Consider the following 24,117-nt stretch of genomic DNA (forward strand, 5'->3'; position numbering starts at 1 on the left):
TGATGTGCTTTCACCTGGACAAATTTAGGAAATTTCAGGTTAATTTAAGCTCTTCAGCAAAGTTCACTGGAAAGTTACTCAGCCGAAGCAATTTTTTTTTATGCTAATGTGTTCACGGTGGAGGTGTGAGGGTGAACATTATTGTACACACACACACACACACACACACATACACACACACACATTTACATACCGATGCAACAGTTGTGTTGCTGTGAGCGAAGGCAATCATGTGTCCCTGGAAAACTGGAATGAATAGGAATGTGTGTGTCCGTTTGTGTGTGTGTGTGTGTGTGTGTGTGTGTGTGTGTGTGTGTGTGTGAACTTGAGATTCACGTCCAGCCCTCCTCCGGTGTTCACAAGAAGCTTAGCGAAAGAGCAAAGCATTATTTTATCTAAATACGTTGAACTCCGTCTCCGTCTGCGCTCCTACTGGATCAATAGTCATTACACTCAGACTGAATTGATCTCTCAGCTGCGTTTGCCGATTTCTGCGACTGAACTAAAATCAAACGAATCCCAGGCGAACCAGTCGGAGAGAAAAAAAATGTCCGGTGGGTGGAAAGTCAATGAAGGTCAGAGGTCAAGTGTAATAGGATCTCCTTTCAGGACGTCCCGTCAGGTCAGCGGAGTCTTTATGTGAACCGGCATGTCGGAAGCAGACAGGATTAAACGATGGCAGATTTCCTCAGTGATGTGTGTCGCTGATGGAGAGACGAGTCAGAGAGGTGAGGCTGAGATGGAGGAGAAAGAGAATGACGGAGACGAGGTGTGAGGAGAGGGAGAGTGAAGATGGAACAATTGAAAGAAGACATTAAAGAGGAATCAAATATGATTTATAAGCTTCTAAATGCAAAGATATTCTACATTTTCACCCTGATCTTTCTGCTGGTTTGTCGTAGAGCAAAATTATACAAAAACAGCCGAACAGCTTTTACAGGAAACCTTTGGAAAGAAGGGGCAGTAGCCACAAATGGACGTTTAAAATAATTTTATAACTTTGCCCAATGTTGTAATATTGCAAAAAAAATATTGAATGGATTTTTCTGGAACTGGAGTTCCTTAAATATTTGTGTTTTACAATAAGTTATTTCAGGATTGCCTCAATTTATAGATAGTTAAGCTTTTGAAAATGTGATTTAACAAATATGTAGATATAATAATGAAAACAAACAATATGCCACACAACAGGTGTTGTGTAGTGAAGATACTACACATATATTAAACTGATAATCCTCATCTGACATTCTGGAATAAAGAAAGCAAACTATATTGTTAAAATGTTGAGATATTCCTTGTGTATTCCTTAAATAAATCTTTAAAGGTTAAAGATAGACGAATGATCCATTTTTCCGTGTAGAGGGAGAGAGTGTTCCGGATTTTATTGAAATGTCATTATAAAAAAAAATAAAAATCTAAATATATGCTCAAAGGCAACTTAAGCTGACAGTCAATTCCAACTCTCCAGATCATCTGTGGTGGAATGAGATTGATACGTGATGTCACGTCCAGCGCTGTGACAGCGTAATCAAACTCGCCAGACTTCCTTATTCCCGATATAATCCGTGGTTGTGGATTTGGGCTTAAGGCTTTGGGTCACATGAACACACACAACCCTGAGTACAATAATAACTCAGATTTTTTTTTTTTTTTTGCGTGGAAATAAGAAATAATTTGCATTTCCCCCCTGGGTCTTTAGCCTGCTTCTAGTAGAAACAGACTCTGATAGATCTCCTCGTGTCCTCAGGTGGTTTAAGTCCTTTTATTTCTACCGTTCTTGTTTTGTTGATGGAGCCGACACCAATATGTGGAGATTTAAATCAGTTTCATTTCTGCCCCCGATGAAAAAAAAACAGTGAGGCTGTTGTCATTCAGCTACAAGGCCGGCGTAGCGTAACTACTGAACCAGGAGATTAGATTTAGACTCGGCATCGCCCCCTCACTCTCACACAAAAAAAGCACAATTGTGCTCCAGGAAGGAGGTAACCTACGAGCGCCGGAGAACCTGAAGACTTGGCTTGTTCACCAGGTTAAGTGAAAGACTTTCAGCTGCTTGCCTTCACTTCGTCTGCTTCGCACACGTTTTCTGATAGATGGAATGTTAGTGATTATGGGTCCTGAAGTTTTGTGTCCTGAAGCTATCTGATGTCTAATGGAGCGTGGACCTCATTTGAAAAGTTTAAGAAGTCGATCACGGCTCTCACCTTCATGTCGGTGTAATTTATTCACCTGGTCCGACTAGGCAGCGATGTCTTTAAAAGCGGTTGAATCACCGTCGCTCCAAAACAGTTTCTCCTGGAATATAAGGCGCACCTACAATGAATGACCCTTTTCATATATAAGGCGCATTGGACTATAAGGTGCACTGTCGGCTTTTGGGAAAATTAAAGGCTTTTAGGTGCGACTTATACTGCGGAAAATACTGTCGATAAACGTGGAGGATGTGTCATGTTATTTGGTTGTTGGTGCAAATTCAGAAATCTTTTCAAAAAAATTCAACACTTCCTGCAGCCCGAAGGACCCAAAATAAGACACTTGGAAGTTTGGTCCCCTGAGGGTCCCACAGTCCCATTCAGGTCTGTTTCAACCAAGGAAAAGTCCCCACGAGGTCCCAAAAACAATACACACACACATACAAGCGCCTCCACTATGATAGCTGCATTTGAATGAATGGGAATCTCCAAACCAATCACTTTATAGCTTTATGGATCATCTGTCAGCACCACTATTAGACTGCCAACTTCTTGACATTTACCAACAAATTCATATTTCTCACACACGCCCACCCACTCTAGTGCACGAACACACACACACACACACACACACACACACACGGGACGAAGCACGATCAGTCACCCTGTTGGCCCTTGCTGTGGTAGGAGTGCACCCACAGACACCCACGCAAACACACACACACACACACGGTTAACGCTTGTTGACATTTGCCAGCGCTACACATTTTTCTGCCAGGCATTTCCAAATGAAGGACATGAGATAGATCCGTGCGACTTAAGACAGATTGATTCGTTCCCACCATTAAACTTGTTTCACTGCCTCCAAAGATGTGGTTCTCAGCAGCGCGCACACACCCGACACAGACAGATCCAATTCGAGCGTAAAATTTACTCGCGGTCTCTTGTTAGCCTCATCGCTGCAATGTGTGTGTGTGTGTGTGTGTGTGACTTTTGCGAGGTTGATATGAAGGATGGAGGCCGGGCGAGCTTGAGCCACTGAGGGCTAGCTGGAAAGATTAACAAGACGTCACAACTTGGCTATGACACGTCTTAAATTAGTCAGTGGAGATGAGGGAAGAAACTAATAACTAGATTCACTAAAGCAAATATCCGCTGCTGTGAAACACGACAAACACTGGTGTAAAATAGCATTTTATTACAACTCAGTTTTATATTTAATACGTTGAGTAGCTCCTGTGCTCTCGATCTGGGGTTTGAGAAGCTAAAGATGATAAACTTTGGAAACTTTTTGGGTGACGACACTCCATTATCAGAAATTCTTAACCATATTCCAAACGTTCTGAAAGAGCGTGTGCAGGTTTTTAAAACCCAGCGAGTGAAACGGTCTCGCCCTGTTCGGAGAGACTCAACGGGACGCTTCCTAATTCCTGCGGCGTCCGTCGGAACACAGGTGAGGTCGGCGGAGGTTGAGACCGCCGGGAGCCGGGGGATCGAGAGGACGGGAGGTCATTTGTGAAAGACACAGGAGCTCGGTCCCAAGCGTTGGCACAAAGGTGCACCCAGAGTAATGAGTATCAGGTATTAATAGAGCTGTATGGAACGGGTCTGTTTGGGCTAATGAGGCCCCGGGGTTATCAGAGATTCACAGGAATACACACTTAATATACAGTCTGTCCTGGTACAGGATGAAGCAATACGACACGCTCAAGTTGAAAAAACTTTACACCTTCCGTCTTGCAGAGTCACGCCGGATGGATGCTACTTCCACCTCGATAATCAATGTTTTTGATCGGATAAAGCTTTCTTGAAAACTATCCTGATCATCTGACATCTCGGCATGTCTGATGCTGACCAGACATGATGAAAATCTTTTGTCATTACAATCAGTTGCATTTATGATGGGATGCTAACTCCATTATCCTGCTGCCAGAAGGCAAAAGCTCCTATTAGCTTTCTTAAAGAAGTCGATTAGCTTAGCAGTTTAACGGTGATACCAGCCTTAAGCAGAGGGATCAGAATCTTTTTTTTTTTTAAGATAAAATCAGATCAGTAGGTCTCGGAAATTGTCTTTGTACCTATTATTTCATAACAGGAGCCTTTTTAAAATAAACTCTGTCGCTTTCACTGGTTATTTAGTCAACAGGTTTCCAGAAAAATCAGCATTTAGGATTTATTATTTTCTTTTTTGCTAAGAAGAGCAAAATCTTTATTACTTCCCCAATAGAAGAAGAGGAAATCCTGCCTTTAAAAGGCAGAAACCTGGAGCTGAACCACGATAATATATTAGCTGTATCTGGAACATGTACAGTTACACCATCAGCATCTTCACACACAAGCATCGACATACGAGGAGTCGCATCAGCATGCAGAGACATGCTGCACGTGTTGCCCGTAAAGCACTTTGGGACATGTTCCCTGATCCGTGACAGAGTGAAGAGTGGTGAGGGAGGAGGAAATAGGGCTGCAGACAAAGAGAGCTGGCGTGTCAGATGCATGCGCGAACCCCAACGCGTCTCCAAATCCATCCTCATGAGCTGCTGTGATTGATGCAGCTTCACTGTAAATTAAATGTGATGTGGTCCGACGTTCAAGTGCACCAGAGCACCGCCGTTCTTTGTTTTTTCGGAGTGGGAATGAAGGCAGAACACTCACCAACCCAAAGGGAGCATTTATTCCACACAAACGGCCTCCTTTGATTTTTGATTTTTAGCTTTTGAAAGACACAGAACACCCAAAAACTGATTTTAAAGGAGGACAGATGATGGATTTGGAGCATCTGCTGGTTGTGTTGAAAAAACAGCTGTTTGCTAACACTTTCAACAATCAGAAAGAGACTTTATAGCATCGATTTGTGCAGATTTCACTGTAAACTTGAAAAGATTACTGCTTGGATGTCCAAATAAAGCCTGGGTTTAATTACCTTGGAGTCTCACTGATGGGGTGTCATGTTTATTTGCTTTTTCAGTCACTTTGGATTTGTCCGAGAAAATATACATCTCAGGTGTGAAAATGAACTCCATTCGTTCCTTTAAATGAAAACGGGTAATTATGACAAGTCTGAAAAACACGGACGAGGCATCGGAATATTTTCCCGCCGATACGTCCCAGGCGACTCCTCGTGTTCCCTTTCCTTCTGCTTATGGAGAAGATGGGGAAAAAAAAGCAATACAAATGTGATGCGTTTCAGTTAATCAGGGTCTGGCTTTAATGCAAATTACGATCGCGCCAAATGTCACTTTTCCCCCCCAGATAATCACCATTGATTTCCGTGCATTTTATAAACATTACTACGTCGCCTATTAATCAACGGTTTGGCGCCGCTCCAGAGTTTGCGAGCCACGGGGACGAGGATCAGCTCAATCAATTCAGAAACAGACACAAAACAGGCGACGTGGGGCTTATATTGTTTGTACAACTAAGTCCAATGAATGAATTAAATTGAAAGTCATTTTGTCATGGCTCACTGGCTGAAGTTGAGTCGCTGCCTCTCCTGTGATTGGTGGTCGCCGAGGCTGTGTGAGTGCATGTATACGTGTGTGTGTGTGTGTGTGTGTGTGTGTGATTCTGCTTTCTTACTCTTACATGCAGTAAATCTTCCGGCGACTCGAGCAGATTGCAGAACCGATACGAGTTTGAATGTGAGCTGGACGTCTTGGATCTTAAATTCTGGAGCCAGAACAAACTCCACGCCGCTTCTCGTACAGCTTCTAACTCTCCAAACATCTGCTCTTCACGCCGATCACATCTCACCTCCAGGGAACGCCCTTAAATCGGAGTTCTCCAGGACCCGGGCCTGCCTCCGACATATCCACCAGATGTCCTCCGCTGCAGCATGAATCTCTCACTCCTCTTTAACCCTCACCTTACTGTCTCACCTCATGTCTCTGATTTACTCCCCATCTCTAGTAGTTTCCCCCCCGGGGTTTAGATGGACAGATGTGTTGCTGTGTCACATACACACACACACACACACACACACAAAACACATTTCTGACCTCATTTCTCCAAGGAGGCCAGTTAAATAGAGCCTGTGAAAAGGCAACAGCTGTACAGTATGAAGGTGAAGACGGGGAGATCCTCTCTTTCTTTTTGCACCGATGGATTTTTACAGCTTATAAAACCGCGGTCGTCTTCAAATTGTTTGCAACACGATTAAGAGAAAGGAGTTTCACGCTCACACGTTGTGATGTTCATGATTTTTACTTCACTGAGAATAAAAAAACAAAACAAAACAGTTTTCTCTCTTTTCAACAGACATTTCTTCAGCATCATTACAACAAGCCCGATATGTGAAAGGTCACAGTCCATAAACACCACGTGAGAGTTGTGTGTTGTAATACATAAACGCGGGGTTGTTATTAGCAGTGAAATCATTTGGTTGTTGTGCGTTGGTGTCATTAAAGCGCTCGCCTCATCCATCACCTCGGCCTCTTCCAGCCTCAGATCAATGCAGGTGTTTGAAAAAGCATGAATGAGGAAGTAAAAAGAGAGGAAGCTTCTGCAGCGCGCCAAGAGCCAGGGGCGGGAATTAAATCCTCATTATGGTCTGGCATCACCGCTGCCCTCTGCACCAGTGCGTGTGTGTGTGTGTGTGCGTATGTGTGTGTATGTGTGAACATAAAAATCTGCATAGCAGCATCTGGGACTCTGGTAGAAGTCATTTCTCTCCATGTTTTTAACCAAGTCATAAAAGTTAAAGGAAAAAAATGACCAAATAAAATAAAATCACAGTAATTTGACATAACTGACCTTAAATCCGTACATCACAGATGCAAAATGACATCATCTTAATCTTGAAGAGAATACAGACACCACTTTAGCCGTACTACTGAAATCCATGCTGGTTCTAGTGTGATTACATAAAGTACAAAAGACATACCTCACCCCTAAAAGTGTAGCCAGAATTCATGTTGTTACAACACAATTAAAAGGATTTACAATGAAATAAACAGCCAATGAGATCGTTCCAGATAATAATCTTAAAATAAATACATGCTTTATAATTTATATCATGTTGATTCGAACAGGAAAATAAATAAAAAGCAAAGGATGCTCAGAAAGTTTAGAAGAACTGACCTGTGATGACATTTCTCTCACCCCCCCCCCCCCCCCCACACACACACACACACCTGTATTTACTCACAATTACTGCTCATTTAATGCATTCACTTTGTTGGTTTTGTGTGTTCCGGACATTTACCCGCACCAATCTCTAGGTGGTGTGGTGAAAACGATTCTGTGGTGTGTTATCTAATAAAACCAAGAAATTACATTCCTTTTTTTTTTTTCTTTCAAGATCAATTTGTTCAAATGGAGCCTGACAACTACAGCGCATCACCACGCATTTCTGACTGACTAGATGTCTGGATCCTCACCGGCCAACGTGATCCGACTTCCTGAGTCTGAGGCCAATCGTCTGTTTAAAGACCGACTGATTACCAGCAATAAAAATCACAGCTATTGGCATTTTCTTAAGAATTCCTGCATTTACCTACTTTATGGAGCGCTGGTTCGATTAACTGGCTCTGCAGGTTCTCCTTGATCACACTATGGCAATAAAATGTGACTTTCAAGAGGAATCCACATCTCGTTTATTACTTTAATTTACTACACACACACAAACAAATTGTATACTGAATTCATGCGCTGCAAAAACAAATAAAACAATTTTGCATCCAGCTGTGCAAAAAAACACCCCTCATTGTGGGTCTGATGGAGGCGGGAGGAGAAAGGCGTGACTCCGGTGGAGCCGTGTGAACACACGCTGTCGTTTGGCAACATGCTAGTAAAAAGCTAATAAATGTTTCAGCGTATAAGCCAACGACCGGAGCATGCGTGTGTTTGGAGGAAACCATGTTTTTAGCATCTCGACTGTATTAAATAGTGAAGACTAATCGGAACTGAAGACGACATACTGTAGTTTTGTTGATGGCTACTCCGGGAGCACGTCGGCACAAACCTGATAAATATTTCAAGAGTGTAAAAGTACCGGTGTCTTCCCCCAAATCCACTTAGCAGGGGCAGAAATAACACAATATATTAAGAAAAGATGTTTTACATACTTCCTGCTTAATGCCTCACTGCCTGCTTTGGTTCCCATCTGCTCACCACGTGTGTCGTTCACATTTTCGGCCAATTTCCTGTGTATGTAACTCGCTGACACCTGGAGTAAAGCCATTAATACCTGTGGCTCACAGGCTATCTCAATCTCTCCCTCCGTCTTCCCATTTCTCTCCCGCTCTCCTCCTTCTGCTGGTAACTGGAAGCTTTCAGCGGCTCTTTAATAATTTGTATTCGTGCGTTATCGTCGCGGGCTAGGTGCACTTTTTGGCTCTCAGATGTGGCCACTGATCCAAAAAAAAAAGCACATTTGAATCAAAGGAAATCCAATGAAACTGACCCGACGGTCGAAAAGGAGCTGTGAGCAGAATAAGCAGCTAACAGGAAACACGCAGAGACACCTGTTGGACGGGACGCCGGCGGAGACGAGTGAGCAACAGCCTGAGAAGGCAAAATGTGTCGCGCATGCATGGATGGATATGGAGACGAGTTCCCCTCGTTCCCAGATTGAAGACTCCAGTGGAGTCGTTCCATGAAGTTCTATTTTTTTTTTTTTTGAGTGCATTTAATTTATTCTTGTGTGTAGATTTCTGTGTTTCTTTGTTTTGTTGCTTTGTGTAGTCCTTTGGTGTTTCTTTGTCATCATTCTACAACCTTTTGTAGTTCTTTGACATCTCCAGAATGTTTGCTTTGTCTTTCTGGGTTGTTCTGCACAACTTTGTGGTTATTTTGCATCGCTTAGGGGTCATTTTGCGTTAAATAGTCATCGTGTCATCTTTGGTGGTCGATCTATTAATGGCGTCACATAAGGTCTGACTTGGGGGTCCTGAGTGTCGCTTCTGAGAGGTGAAGCAAACGATGGCGGCTTGTTTGGTTTGGAATATTTGCTCAAAGAAGACACAAAATGAACACACACATCCTGAGTCTGTCTCACAAACCTCATATGCTAATAGTGGATGAGTAGCAACAACCTTTTTGGCACCAGTACTGACCTCCTGCCGCTCGCCTCCGACTCTTTCTCTGATTGGAACAGAGATTCCAGGGTTCCGTCTTTGATTGGTTAGCCTTCCGTCTAAATAGCAGCGGTGGTCCTGCCGTCCCCGGATCAGAACAGCTGCAGCAACACTTCCGGTCCCCAGTCCATCGCCGTCTGCGCCACGGCGAACACCGCCGCCCCCAGCGTGGCAGAGAGACCCCACACCGCCATCTTCACCATCCTGTTCCCCTTCCCCCACGGCCGGCCTCGGGACAAAGCCGCTTCCAGGCCTGGAGGTTTTTGGAGGATATGAACCACAACACAAGGGGAGGGCGGGTCAGAGTGAGAGGAGACGACTCTGAGGGGGCGAGAAACTGCGTTTTTGTTAGTGTTGGTGAGAAACGAGAGGTTCAAGGAGAAGATCAGGAAGAGAGGCGAGAGGGGAGGCAGAAACAAAACACATCAGGAGTCAGGCGCCGCAGAGGCATCAAAGAGTCTCCATTGTTCATAAAGGCTCCAGTTTAACCCTCATAACACGACGACCGGGCCACAGAAACAGTCAGGATCGTTACGTTTTATTATAAGGACGTCTTTGTGTCTACAGAAACCCAACATCCTCTGCAGTTCGTCACCGTTCGGACACGGATGTCCGTCGACTCCCGTTGGTCGGTCTTCACACGGTAAAAAGCAGCAGCGCTGGATCAGTATGCAGCGGCGACCCCCCCCCCCCTCAGTCTGTTACGCACCTCATCACGGATGCTGCTAATTGAATTTTGATGGAACTACAGGGAATAACGTGTATCCATTTTAAAATTACATGGTTTGGCCTGAGGGGAATGTTGCAGCATATTTTGATTGCCTTTGCATCGCAGACAATATGTCAGACATCACTGATCAGACTTTAACAAAACCCATGGGAATAAAGTATCTCTCGGTTCGGGTCTGCCGGTATTTAAATTTGCACTTGATTGGTTTGATGAGGGAAGTACATCATTTGTTTACTCGCTATCGATTGGCCCAAAGGGGTGCAGCGTGTGAGAGGAAGCCATATTTACTCTTGGTGTGTTTTGTGGATTCACAAATTTCTTTTTTTCTTCGTGTTTTTTGTACTTCCTGTACGAGTGTAATTCTCCGTGCGGACGAAAGTAAAGTCAGCGTTGTTTTACCGCGTCTGGACACGGTGGTGCCGGGGGCCCTGGTGAGGCGTTGGAGGACGGAGTCGGGTCTCTGGTGGAGGGTGGAGAGCTGGAACGCTGGGAAGGTGCTGATACAGAGACTGGAGATAATAAAAAAACGGAAAAGAAGGATGGAGGAAGAAAGGATTAGTTTGTGAAGGACAACAGTGGTAAAACTCATTTTTACTCTTTTAATGCTCAAAAATAAATCTGTGTCGTTACGTTAGTATGGATTTGACCACAAGGTGGCACTGAAGAGTCGAAACATTTTGACGACAAAAAAAGAAAAAGCAGCAGATGAGGAGGTTGTTGATGTGTGGCAGGAAAATTAAACTGTTTTACGTTGAGTACAGGTCAGTCCTTAAGTGTTCGGTGAAACATGGACGTTCAGAAAGACACAAGTGACACACTGACGGATAACCCCTTTTGATGATGTCACTTCCTCTCCAGAAACAGCTTTGCTGTTATCAGTTGTTGCTCCCTCACCTCTTGTGTGACTGCAGCGCCGCCTGCTTGGCCAATAGAGACGGGGGGTACTGCTCAAACAGGTCCTGGGCTCGGCCAATCAGGAGCTCATACGGGAGGTCCTGGGGGATGCGGGAGAGGAGGTGGTGGACCATGGCCATGTCGCACTCCGTCTGCTTCACCTCCTTCTCTCTGTGCAACACAATCTGGGGGGGGGGAGGGTGAAAAGTGAAAGGGATTTAAAACAGGAAGCTTTGCAGTCTGTGGAACCTGGGAGCAAAGAGGAGTCAGACTGTTGCATTCTGGGTAGTTTCAGTGATTCTTCCTGATAAAGCAGGAAGCACTTGGTAGCATAACTGGTAAATGAAGAGTTAACCCCCCCCCCCATGCTGTGCCCTGCACTCAGACTGGGGGGAAACATGAACTACATTCAGCTTTTTTGTTCCTCATACTTCAAACAGACCTCTCCCTACACACACACAGACAAACACACACACGCACACACACACACACCCCAGCAGTAAACATTTGTTCCAGAACAGAACCCACAGGAACAGGTTTCATAGAGGAATAAGTGGAAAAACTTGCGAATCTAAAAATATGTTCCCTTTGTAATCGTTCTCTCTCTCTCTCTGCTTCTCATTTAACTCTTCTTCTCGTTTGTTTCCTCGTGTTTCCTCTTCCTCCTCTGTCCCTTTTATCTCCTCCTCTCTTCCATCTCTCCCTCTGCACCCCCACCTCTCTCTCCCTCCCTCATCTGTTCATTAGAAGGTATCTAATTAATGAGTCCAGTGTCTTCACAGCGCTCTGCCTCGCTGTGTGCGTGACTTTCAACAAGCCCCGTTTCTAAAAAAGTTGGGACGTTGTGTAAAAAGTAAATATATACAGGATGTGATGATCTGAAAAACCTTTCATTAAAAAAACAAAAAACAAAAAAAAAACATTTTACTGTGTCCCAACTCTTTTGGAAACATGGTTGCGTGAGTGAAGTCACCGCCTCGTTTCGGTTTTTCAACGGTTTCTTACCGTGGCGGCGAGGTAGATGGGCATCAGCGGGTGTGAGGCCAGGAAGAAGTCGTAGAGTCTCAGGGTGTGTTTGAACTCTGACAGCACGTGGCCGAACCAGGTGATGAGCCAGGACAGCGCGAAGATGGTTCCCACTTCCGCCCTGAAACGCCAGGTAAAGGTTAACAGAGGTCCGGCGGGTCAGACATGCTTTCAAGGTTTCAAGATTTTAAAATCACAAAGTTTCTTGCAGGAAAAAAAAACAAAAACGTATCAGCAGGCATCCCGCGGTTTCAAAAAGAAAAAAAAATCATCTCGTTAAGACGATCACATCACAATCCGACACAAAGGGAAAAGTCTCTCCGAGATGATTTTCTTACGACATCAAAATGAATGAGAAGCCGCCGCTGGAAGGCAGGAAGTCGTTGTGAAAACTAACGGTCTGCTGAATGGATGCACCCAAGAGCAAAAAAAATGAAAAATTCTTCATCAACTGGGCACGATTACGGGATTACACTCAAGACATTCAATGAATTTAGGATTCATATTACTTATATAGTCCATTTATCAGGATGAACTTTGACAGTTTGATCCAAAAGTGATGAAACCCAGGCTTGCAAGAACCAATCAATATCTAAAAAAAAAAAGTGTTTTCTTCATCGTCACATACCCCGTCATCCTCTCCTCTGGAGCGCGCATAAGATTTGACAGAGTCTCAAGTAAATTGGGTCTAAGAGGTTGCTGATGAATATTAGATAAGAACATTCAGGAAGGAAGATAAGACCAAGGGGAAGGGAGCGACATGTGAAGAGGAATCAGTGGGATGATATAAGGGCGTGGTTGAAGAGAGGGATGAGGTGTGAGATGTGGAAAAAGAAAGCAAAAGAAGAGCAGAAGAAGAGAAAAGAAGGGAGGTTAGAAGTCACGGAATACGTAACACACTGATGAGAAACACTGTGGCGATCTCTAGTGGTGGATACTTGCATTACAACACATGTGGGATTGTGCACCTGATCATGAAGTCATGCAGCTCTGGATCAACCTGCTCCAAAATAGGCATCAGGTAGTTCAGAATGTGTTTGGTGCGGTCCATGGTCGGATCCATAAAATCCCTGAGATGGAATTTGGAAAGCGTGTCTAGCATGGCGATGGCCATCCGCTCCCCGACCACCAGCAGCAGAGAGACGGCGACATCGTGGTAACCCTGGTAGTAATAAAGCTGAGGGTTCTGTTTTAGAACCTCCAGCATGATGTCGATCAGCTTCTCCTGAAGCACGCCCCTCTCTGTGGCCGGCATACCTGAGGGCGAGCCGGGGGTCAGCACCAAAACAACCTTAAGTTCTTTATTCCACCAACACACAACAAACCTTCAGGGAACCGCTTCAAGGACCTCCTGACATCCAGAACCACTTGATTGTAATCCTTGTGGTTCTTCCTAACATCTCGACCTACGGAAGATATTATTGATAGTATCGACTAGTGCTGTACACCTCAAATAAATATTATTCATTAAAGATTATCCACTTACCAGGTTTATGTGGCAGCTTGTACACATTGATGTTGAGCAGTTTTGGCCAAACCTTCCTCCTGACTTCATCGGTGAGCAGTCCTCCTTTGCTGGCTGCCGCCTTCCTCAGATTCTCAATATCCACCGGATCACTGCACATTCAGAAGTGGACACCTTTCAGCCTGATGCACCACTTTGAAGTGTGCACACAACAACTCATTTTATGTGTTTGTATAGTGTTTTACATGCTTGTTTCTCAGTCGTTATTTGTCACAGGTATAAACAATGACAAAAGTAATTTGTGAGTGTTTCAGATATGAAATGTTTAAACTGAGCTTTGCTCCTCCTGGATGTTATTTAGGAGACTAAAGAAGAAAACTTTAAATGACTTTTTTTTTTTTTACTATTTTTGACCTGATCAGAGCCTGATGGATCTCAGCCAGCTTCTGCTTCCTCCCACAATCTTGTTCTGTGAAAAGTCAAGAGATGTCGCAAATGAATCATACACAAACTTCTTCTTTTTGTCTTAACAACTTTAATGAACCATAATGAGACAGGAAGGTTGGATCATTTGCCTTAAAATGTCATGTTTGTCATAGATAATAAACCACGTCCTGGTTCCTGTGTGGCAACATTTACCTATAAGAGGCTAAAGTATTTAGCTCAGCAGTGATTAAGAATACAGTTTACAATGGACACATGACGTATTAGCCGGTGTTAGCTAAGTGCATTAAGTTGATTAACATTTCACCATAGAGGGGACTGTTAAGAGTCTGGAAGTTAAACCTACTTTAGCTCCATATAAACTGAATATAGAAGGAATAACCTCTCTGTTTCTACAGCGCTCGATCGTTTCATAATTACATCTGCTGTCCGACTCACCTCTGCTGACAGATCCATTCCTACACTCTCCAAAGCTCGCCTTTTCTTTCTTTCTCTTAAATCTTTTCATCCCCGTTAATAACTGACAACCGACTGATGGGGTTTGTTTAAAGCCATGGATGAATTTAAAAGCAAAGAAAAAGTCTCAAAACAGGTTGAAACGCTGACAAAACTCAATTTAGTAGGACGTAGAAGCTCCACTGCACAGCTGTCACTGAGAGGATCGATCTACCATGACGTAATTAGCTACGCTACTATTGGGCAGAAGTGACACGTGACTCCATGTAAGACTGCCATTGGTTCATCTACGCCTCGCACCGAAAGCTAACTTGACTGTAGTTCTTATTTCCACTATTCCCCGCAGTTTTTGGTATATTTAATTTTATATGACAAAAAATGATGTTGCGGACATTTAAATTCCAGTGTTAAAATATATAATTATATTCAACTGAATCCATTGACATGAACTGAAATCCACGCTCTTGACTGTCGATGATTTATTTCTGGAAAGCAGAAAGACGACCTGCATACGTGTCTGTCTGGGTGTGGGGAATTTCAAAACGTCACGAACATCCTCAGATGAATTTTCATCACTGTTTTGAAACTTTCAAAAGTTACTGAACAATATTGTGTGTAAAATCATAATTAGTGATTTTTTTTTTCTTGAACAGCTATCAAATATATAATGAGACCGATGTGATTCCAGACAAGTGCAGTTCATCATGTTTTATCAGTCCTATAAATATTGTGACACCTGCATGTCAAATTGTTATATGATTAAACCTATTTCTGGATGTGTGAATGATTAAGGTTAGACTCAGTTTAGCTTTATTAGATTATTAGAATATCAGATTATTAGAGGATGAAGATGTTTCATTCATTCATTTGCTTTCCCTAGGGCTTCCTCAGCTTTTGCGGGTTGCTGGAGCCTATCCCAGGGGGACACTCCGGGCGCGACGCCAACGCACCACGGATCCTCATAATAAACACACACCCATTCACGCTCACACACCTACGGACAATTTGGAACCTTCCAATCCACCTTATCACATTAATGATATTACTTTTTATTATTATATTCTATTTGTAAAGTATCCAATTTGTCCGGGCTTGTTTTTCTTTTATGCCCTTGCAATAAAAGAAGAAGAAGAAGAAGAAAACATCTGCGCGCTGCGTCCCGATAGGGGGATATCAGTTCAGAACACAGATGTGGCAACCCCCAGACTATTGCACCTTGAGCCGTGGGAGTGATGAAACGTCTTCCCGTAAACACACCGCCGACGCGACCTCTGACGGGGCCGCTCCGCTCCCCTTCCGTTCGGCCGTTCGCTGACAGCGGAACGGCGGAAGCATCAGCGGTCATGTCGGGCGTTTAAAAAGCCAACCGAGGCCCGTGGACATGAGCGACAGAGCCGAGATGAGAGGGCCCGGAGCCCGCCGGAGGAGGACGACCATCCCCGCTAATGACGGCGGAAAAGTCAAGCAAACCAACGGGGGCAAGTGTCACGATGCCGCCGCCGGGAGCCCCCCGCGGTGTCCCGGTAGAGGCAGGACGGACGAGCGGAGGGTGGACACGGACGTGGGGGTGTCGGGGGTGTCGGGACGCGGTCCGAGGAAAGAGAGGAGCGCGGTGGAAGACATCAATGAAAGACTCAGGTATCCTCCGAAAAAAGAAAAGAAAATGACGTCATATAATCTATTAATACGTCATAGTATTTTTTTAAATGTCACGAGCCAGCATACACGTCATATTAACAATGAAATAATTATTTTTTTGTTTAAATCCGATGTCATATAATGAAGCTTATGTGTATAAACGTTTATTTTATCATAAATTTTATTCAATAAATTGGTTTTTAATTATTTATCAGAGCTGTCCTTATTTTAAGGTCACCTCAATGTGTTGCAACACTTCTTGTTATTGTATACCTGAGTAGAGCTTTGGAATACTTTGGAAATTCATCTCCTAGTTGTGGCTTAAAATAGAAAATGGGATTCATTTCAGAGTTTCTAATTTCAGTTGAGAATTTGCCAAGAATTTTGAGATTTGCATGAAACATTGAGCAGAAATGAGAACAGGTGATTAGAATCCACCAGTTTGGTGGATTTTGCACATTCTTCTGGTCGTTCATGTCTGTGTCCTGATTCCTCTCTTCAAAATCCTCCCCCCTTTCTTATTCATTCACACCAGGCGGTGTCATTCCTCCCCTAACCTTATTTCCCCTCCACTTCTCCTCTAGACTCTTCTTCTCCTTCACTAATGTTTTTTTCTTATTGTGCGTTCATTCCTTCCTTCACCTTGTTCTTTATCTATGAAATCACCTCAGTTACCTCGGTGCTATTTGAACAATAGGGTCAATCCCTTTAACCCAGATTTTTTTAAATTTTTTTTTTGCAACTCTTTCATTGCCTGGCGTCATTTCAGGAGCAGAAATCAACCACAGGAAGGAAGTAAATGCATCAAACCAAAGATTTAAAAAGTATTAATAAGTAAAAAGACTTGCACAACATGCAGGATATACATATTTTCCACCCTTCAAACTGCCGTGTCAAAATGTGTTGTTGTGTCGCACCCACGCCCTTCCTCTCTAAATCATCCGTGGATGAACCTTGAGTCGGTACCAGCTGTCGGTTTTTATCACACGACCCTTATCAGAATGTGAAACCAGTTCTGTCGGTTATCACGAAGAAGCGGCGATGATTTCATCACCGAGACGGTGGGGAGTTTCGCAATCAGCTGATGACTGTCTGTCCACTTTCTTGCAGTTGTCACGTCCTCCAGGAGTCTCTGCTGAGCTCGGCCAGCGGGTACAGCAACTACAGAGGAATCCTCAACTGGTGCGTCGTCATGCTGGTGAGTAGACGTGTGTGTGTGTGTGTGTGTGTGTGTGTGTGTGTGTGTGTGTGTGTGTGTGTGTGTGTGTGTGTGTGTGTGTGACGTGCACCGTCAGGACTGTCAGACGTCCTGCTTGGGTTTGCAGTCGAACCCGTTGGACTGACTTCCTGTCCGACTTATCAGGGTGAGCTGCCTGCAAACAGTCTGATAAGTTGTACATTATCTGTACACACACACACACACACACACACACACACACACACACACACACACACACACACACACACAGCTCTGATTAAGGCGCGTTGATTAGCTTCACTTTGGACTTTGTCATTGAGGCTTTCTGATTGATCACCACAGATACCCTGAACATCCCATAACTGTTAGCATTCTGATGCGCTTGTAGGAACCAAAGGACCCGTTATTACCCCGCTGAACATGAAACGGACAGACCATAAATAAAGCTCCAAAACATGTTGACTGTTTCTGTCTTTGCACACATGCAATACTTCATTCTTTTTGGATCGGCACGGGTCGAGGTTAATATTTACATTCTGGGATGCGTCTCTAGTCCCTGCGGTGACCCGTCCAGGACCACGAAGCTGCGATTCGAGAGAGACAGAATGTTATCTCAGATCATTCCCGACAGATCGCTGGACTTTGAACATTGATATATAATATCTATTTTATGGCTGGACAGGTGAGCGCACCTGGATGAACTTTGGAGACACTTCAGACTCGTGAACGCCGCCGCAGACGAGACGACGATGACTCAGATTTATGAACCGAGGCTTGGATGGACTCTTGTTGATCTGTTGTTGTTTCTTTCAGGTGCTGAGCAACGCTCGTCTCTTCCTGGAGAACATCATAAAGTACACACACACACACACACAAACTTATGTTATATACAACAACCGGTTTTATTCTTCGTTGAACGAAGAGCTAAAAGTCTTCAGAAATTAAAAGTGCATCCATCTAAAATGTATTGTGCTTCAAGTCTTCTCTCTGCTATAACCCAGATATGGTATCTTGGTGGACCCCATTCAAGTGGTATCTCTCTTCTTGAAGGACCCGTATAGCTGGCCGGCGCCATGCCTTATCATAGGTAGTCTTCATCAGACTGTCCTTCTTCCTTCCGTGACCTGTTAAACCTGTCTGCTCTGTAAATATAAGACCAGTCAAGACTGGTGGATGGATGAACGTTTTAAACTCCACTGTAGCTTCACGATTTTGTCTGTTTTGTGTCTTTGAGCGGATAATAAATCTAAACTTGTGTCTCTGCTTGTTGTCGTTGCTCATGGATCTGTTGTTCGTCCTTGTGTTTCAGTGTCTAACCTTTTCATCCTGGCAGCCTTGTACACCGAGAGGCGTCTGGCTGTGGTGAGCGAACGATTTAAGTACATTTGTCTCGTTCCAAACCTCTCATTCTGTTTGGATTCCAAACACTTGTGTATATATTTATGCTTGGGGATCAGGGAGAGAGAGAGAGTAGGCTTGTTTTATCTTTGCCGTGAAACTGTTTTTCCCGCATATCATTCCAAGGGCACCATTTCTGAAACCAGCGGCCTGATCCTTCACCTGTTCAACCTGTCGTCCCTGTTGATCCTCCCTTCATTCGTTGTCCTCACCGTTTCCTCTGTGACTCCAGGTACGATTTCCTGCGTCGACTGTCGTCTTTCTGATCTAGCACAGCGCTCCTCTTTGTCTGTCCGGTGCTGCTCTGACTCGACGGATGTGTTTGTGTGTCTGTCAGTGGGTGGTGTGATCTCCCTTGGAATCTACACAGTGCTGTTTCTCAAGCTCTACTCCTACCAAGACACCAACAGGTGGTGCAGAGAAATCAGACAAGCGAAGGCCAAGAGGCTCACGCGATCGTACTCGTGTAAGTACGCGAATGCACGAGGTGCAAACGTGTCGAGAACAGAACGCAGACCCCGGCATGATCGGAGTGAAGGTTTGAAACCTGGTTATAAACACACAAATCACACATTTATTACACGGTAGTGTCACATTTATTATATACGCTGCCATCTAGTGGTGACGAGACGAACTTCACATTTTGGCTTGTCACCTAAGGATACCAACTCCCTCCCCTCCCTGGAGTGTGATCGGAGGTTATTTTACACCCCCGTGTGCTTTTTCAGGTCCGTCTGTGGCGCAGTCCAACGGATCAGTCGCTCACGCTCACGTCTCCTACCCGGGCAACCTGACGCACAGAGGTAACCGTGACGACGGCGTCAGGTGGAGCAGCACCGTTCTTCAGTTTTATCACCTTAATGACGTCTCTCTCTCTGTGTGTCATCAGACATGTACTACTTTGTCTTTGCCCCAACTCTCTGCTACCAGCTCAACTTCCCACGGTCGCCACGGATACGCAAGAGGTTCCTGATGCGGCGGCTTTTTGAAATGGTGAGCGCGACGAATCATGCACGCAGTACGTTGTGATGGAACACTAACCATGCTAGCAGACCACGCTAACTGTTTTAATCTGTTGTCGCAGCTGTTCTTCATGCAGCTGTTGGTGGGATTGATCCAGCAGGTACGTTCAACTGGATCTAGGTTCTGTTCTCACCGCAATCCATCAAAACTAAAGCCGTGTTCTGTTGCGTCTTCCAGTGGATGGTTCCCTCCATACAGAACTCCATGAAACCATTGCAGGTGTGTTCACGCATACACCCCCCATGAAGTGTGTGAAGGTAAAACGTCCTCAGAGGAGTAAGGAGAAGAAAAACCAAGACCGATTTGTCTTATTTGTGTCTCTCAACAGGAAATGGACTTTTCTCGGATGGTGGAGCGCCTCCTAAAGTTAGCTGTGAGTATGAGGATTGGTCGTTAGATGCGTGACGTGTCGTTATACCTTTCCTAACTCCTCCTCGTCCTCTTCCTCCTCCAAGGTTCCTAACCATCTGATATGGTTAATATTCTTCTACTGGTTTTTCCACTCCTCTATGAACTTTGTGGCAGAGCTCCTGCAGTTCGGTGACAGAGAGTTTTACAAAGACTGGTGGTGAGTAAGGAACCCTAACCTTAAAAAATATATATATAAGTGTACATAAATATATTAAGCTTTATTTCGTTTTCTTTTTTTTACTTCAGGAACTCTGAGACCGTCACGTATTTCTGGGCCAACTGGAACATCCCAGTTCACAAGTGGTGTCTCAGGTATTTAGTTTCACGTCGGACTGATAAATATGTTCTATTTATACCGATAAATATGTTCTATTTATACCGATAAATATGTTCTATTTATTTTTTGCAGACACTTCTATAAGCCCATGTTGAAGAAGGGGATCAACAAGCTTCTGGCTCAGACGGCCGTCTTCCTGGTATCCGCTTTCTTCCATGAGGTAAACCAACAGCCGTCCACATCGACACAAAGGACTGTTAACGTACGTGTGTGTGTGTGTGTGTGTGTGTGTGTGTGTGTGTGTGTGTGTGTGTGTGTGTGTGTGTGTGTGTGAGTGTCGGCTGATCTACACGTAGTTCAGTTCTGTCTCCCATCCTTTGTCTTCAGTACCTGGTGAGTGTTCCTCTGAAGATGTTCAGACTGTGGGCCTTCATGGGGATGATGGCTCAGGTACGACTCCGCCCATCTCTCTCTCCCTCTCCCCCTCTCTCTCTCGCTCCTGCGACACACAAACACACTTTGACCTTTGAACCTCACCTCCAGGTTCCTCTGGCTTGGTTCGTGAGCCGTTTCCTGAATGGAAACTATGGCAACGCCGCCGTGTGGCTCTCACTCATCCTTGGCCAACCAGTCGCCGTGCTGATGTATGTTCACGACTACTATGTCACTCACTATGGAGGCACTACATAGGACTGGACCAGCGCATGGAGACACACAAACAGACTCTTTTCCAATCCTTTCCAGTCTTTTTCTCGTCTGGTTGAGATAATGTTTAACATTATCGTGCATTTCTTTGCTCGTTCGATGACTTTCAGTCATGTGAATGTTGTCAACAGCCAATCAGAAAGCAGGTAAATACTACACATGGAATGAGAAGTGCAGGAACTGGGACCACAGCCTTTTCCTACTCCTGAAGGCAAAATCTTTAAAATCCTGTCGCGTCCGACTTCTGATAAACTTTTGTCTCTCAAAAGTCTTCTCAGACTCTTCTCATGTCAGAGGTGAGTCCCTGCTCGTAAACAGTGAAAGACGCGGGTTTTGTTTAAGCGTATTCCTTCATTTTTTAGTGAAGAGAATTGAACTAGGGTTTAAGTTTCATTGGTTCAGTAGGACACCTTCTGATTGGGGCAGCTGTTAATAATCATGAGCGCCAAAGAATGTGCAAAGCAATAAATGCTTCACCTCTTGATTTTCTATCTGATATCACTGAAGTGGAAACAACGCAGGCTTTCTCCGTGAACACGAGCAAAAGCAGGAATCTGAGGACAGAGAGAGAATCTGGACGTCAAAGAGCGACGGAGAAACGATAAAAGGATCTTTTTGATGCCATGTGTACAGCTGGATCCCTTCTGTTTCTCAACTCCTCCACTTTTTACTGAAACAGTTCTTCTAAAGGCGTTTCCAGCCTTATTTTATTTCCTTTTTTTTTTACCATTTGAATAATAATGAACTTTATATAATCATTTGTGTTAATCTATGTGTTGTTATATTGTGCCATTTTGGAAACATGACCTGTTTTGTTAAAAAAAAAAAAAGTCCTGAAGTTAATTTACTGATAAGAACCAATGAATGTATTCTGGCACTTTAAAGACATGCATGCTTTTGACTAAAGCAATAGATTTCTGTGAATGTTATCTTTAATGCGTTCTTTGGTTAAAAGGATCATTTTTATGTTTTGTAATCTCATTTTAGGGATTTTGTCGGGTATGTTTAACTGATGCAGTGGTAAAAAGATTCACACGGCCTTCATAGACAAAACCTTTGTAAGTTTTTATAACAAAATGTTATAAACCGAGGCATCTGTAAGAGTATTTTATTTGTGGACGGCGGCACGATGGGATGTTGTACAATTATTGTAGCATTGATTTTTGTCATATCGTACACAGCTTAGAGACTATGCTATTAGATTATGTTTGATAAAGATAATTTATATTTGTTGAATGGATGTCTTTTTCTTGTTTTATTATACAAGCAAATGTTGGTTTTCAAACGCTTCAGACATCGAACAAATCTGAATTCGATCAAAAAATGTGGACTTTTTTTTGTCTTAGAAGTCGAACAAAATTTGGAAGTCGAACGCCTTTTTCTCGCCGCCAAGCGCGAGAAAAGGCGAGAAAAGTCGAGAGAAAACGTGACGGTAATGTGCTTTTTATTTTAGTTTACTGTATTCAATAATTTTTCACTTAATTTGCGTTCCATTGCCTATGGTACGAGTTAGGGTACCGTAAACTTCTGTCCAAAAGATGACGGTAACTTGTACTTTAGGCTAACCTGATTACGTCGATGTTTTTCTGTCTTGCTTTCTCGTCTTTGCTTCTTTCTTTTACATTTCTTTGATAAGTTTCATTACTATACAACTTGATGTATAAATGACATTATGAAATAGCATATGTTGAAAAAAGGTTAGTTTTCTAGCGTCTTGGAACGGATTAAGACCATTTACATTATTTGTAATGGGAAACATGTATTTGGAATTCGAACAAATCACTATTGGAACACCCTTCGGGAACAAATTGTGGTCGGAAACCGAGGTTTGCCTGTATTTTTCTGTATGTCAAGAAAAACTCAACACCAGGTCTGGAGTGGGAGGTAGGAACAGTGAAGGTTGAGAAGCTATTTGTGTGTGATTGTGTAAATGTATGACTGTGTGGAGGAGTGTTTCACCTTACCTTTTTGGCTCAGGACAGGCAAGAAGAGTCCATCTGTCTGAGAAATAGACTCTCCTAATGCGACCGTTGGCGTGGATCTGAGGGGAAAGCAGATACAGTACAGTCGTACTGCAGCGTTTCCATAGTAACAGTCTAGCAGTAGCTATGTGCTCACCTGTACACGCAGCATCTCAACATAATTGGTTCCGTCGGCCCTCTGCTGAAAAACACCGTCCCTTCATGGAGTGTGATGAATGAATCCACAATCGCCGGTCTGATGGATTGAGAATGGATTATCAGCAATTACTATTTATTAATTTTTTTTATTTCATGTGTTATATGCAAATAAAGGCATCTTGTTTTAGCCTGGGTTTAGTTCAAATGCTTTTGTAGGGAGCAATCAGTGAAGACGGGTCGGTGAACACTGGCAAGAAACACCTGTTTGCATCCAAGCCAACCCAAAAAACTAGTTGCTATATTGACCTGTTGCTTAGCAACAATACCTCTTGCCCGAGCATGTATAATGCCCTTAACATTTAACACTTATGTCAACTAGCACCTGAAGGTGGACCAACATGTAAAGTCTTTCAATAAAAACTCGTTACATTTACGTGGCACTGAGGGGCGAACGGGGAGAACTTCGGACGCGTGTTCTGGCAACAAGAAACCAATGTCCAATGCGGCAAATGTCTTTGAGTGCTGGACCCATTTAGTTTCTCGTGTGCTCACCTTTACACAAGTTAAATCGTCACATGCTCATAGTTCATCTCCACCAAGTTTTTATCAGGTAAGTATCCATTTAACCGTTTAGATCCTGACACAATCCAAAACTCTTCACACAAACCGTCCTGCCACCACACACGGTCAAAAAAACTGTATTCTTGTCCCGGTTCACACACCTGCCGTTCATCACCGGCACCTTCCCTAAATCACCTGTGCTCCCAGCGCAGCGCTCCACCTTGTGTGCAAACAACAGGACCACACCCACACACCATGACCTCTGCACCAATCAACAAGAAACAGAACAAAAATATTACTGTGGCTCCAACACAACATATTCTGTGTACACTTGTCTACCTTACCTGGACCATTGCGGTTACCAATATCAAAACCTGCTATCATAGCAACTTACAACAGCACATAAAAAGAATCAAAATACAGCAGCAATTATCTGATTTAAAAACTGAAAGACTTTATCACATGCATGAATTTACAAGTACACCAGTAGTGAAATTGCAACA

At 43.7% G+C, this 24,117-nt stretch overlaps 2 protein-coding genes across 3 annotated transcripts; one reads left to right on the forward strand and one right to left on the reverse strand.

The window, feature by feature from the left end:
* Positions 1-668: 668 nt before the first annotated feature.
* zgc:63863 (uncharacterized protein LOC393372 homolog) lies at positions 669-14,474 on the reverse strand. Of its 2 annotated transcripts, XR_011037964.1 has the most exons (10): positions 14,266-14,474; positions 13,798-13,852; positions 13,405-13,535; positions 13,244-13,324; positions 12,887-13,175; positions 11,898-12,039; positions 10,893-11,077; positions 10,398-10,507; positions 9,248-9,521; positions 669-734 (listed from the first exon to the last, which is right to left on the reverse strand). XR_011037964.1 is itself a non-coding variant. In XM_068332755.1 (9 exons), the coding sequence occupies exons 1-9, from the start codon at positions 14,333-14,335 to the stop codon at positions 9,361-9,363; spliced, it is 1,224 nt and encodes a 407-aa protein (XP_068188856.1). In that variant the 5' UTR covers positions 14,336-14,474; the 3' UTR covers positions 6,390-9,360. The 2 variants fall into 2 exon arrangements, 1 of the variants encoding a protein (XP_068188856.1); XM_068332755.1 differs by lacking the exon at positions 669-734 and having other exon boundaries at positions 6,390-9,521.
* Positions 14,475-15,514: 1,040 nt separating this feature from the next.
* dgat1a (diacylglycerol O-acyltransferase 1a) lies at positions 15,515-22,169 on the forward strand. The gene is made up of 17 exons (XM_068333783.1): positions 15,515-15,921; positions 17,032-17,119; positions 17,933-17,973; positions 18,121-18,206; positions 18,429-18,481; positions 18,644-18,749; positions 18,855-18,983; positions 19,246-19,320; positions 19,407-19,510; positions 19,602-19,640; positions 19,718-19,759; positions 19,869-19,913; positions 19,996-20,108; positions 20,198-20,263; positions 20,361-20,448; positions 20,616-20,678; positions 20,772-22,169. The coding sequence occupies exons 1-17, from the start codon at positions 15,665-15,667 to the stop codon at positions 20,916-20,918; spliced, it is 1,542 nt and encodes a 513-aa protein (XP_068189884.1). The 5' UTR covers positions 15,515-15,664; the 3' UTR covers positions 20,919-22,169.
* Positions 22,170-24,117: the final 1,948 nt, after the last annotated feature.

This window comes from Antennarius striatus, chromosome 14, assembly GCF_040054535.1.
Source record: "Antennarius striatus isolate MH-2024 chromosome 14, ASM4005453v1, whole genome shotgun sequence".
Classification (NCBI taxonomy): domain Eukaryota; kingdom Metazoa; phylum Chordata; class Actinopteri; order Lophiiformes; family Antennariidae; genus Antennarius; species Antennarius striatus.

Excerpts from the sequence above, each read along its gene's own strand:
- zgc:63863 (XM_068332755.1), bottom strand. The coding sequence starts at position 14,335 with ATGAAAAGATTTAAGAGAAAGAAAGAAAAGGCGAGCTTTGGAGAGTGT. Across the intron at positions 13,325-13,404 it reads CAAGCTGCCACATAAACCTG|GTCGAGATGTTAGGAAGAAC; the intron begins GTAAGTGGATAA and ends TATCTTCCGTAG. Across the intron at positions 12,040-12,886 it reads CTGCATGACTTCATGATCAG|GGCGGAAGTGGGAACCATCT; the intron begins GTGCACAATCCC and ends CTGGCGTTTCAG.
- dgat1a (XM_068333783.1), top strand. The coding sequence starts at position 15,665 with ATGAGCGACAGAGCCGAGATGAGAGGGCCCGGAGCCCGCCGGAGGAGG. Across the intron at positions 17,120-17,932 it reads ACTGGTGCGTCGTCATGCTG|GTGCTGAGCAACGCTCGTCT; the intron begins GTGAGTAGACGT and ends TGTTTCTTTCAG. Across the intron at positions 20,449-20,615 it reads TATCCGCTTTCTTCCATGAG|TACCTGGTGAGTGTTCCTCT; the intron begins GTAAACCAACAG and ends CTTTGTCTTCAG.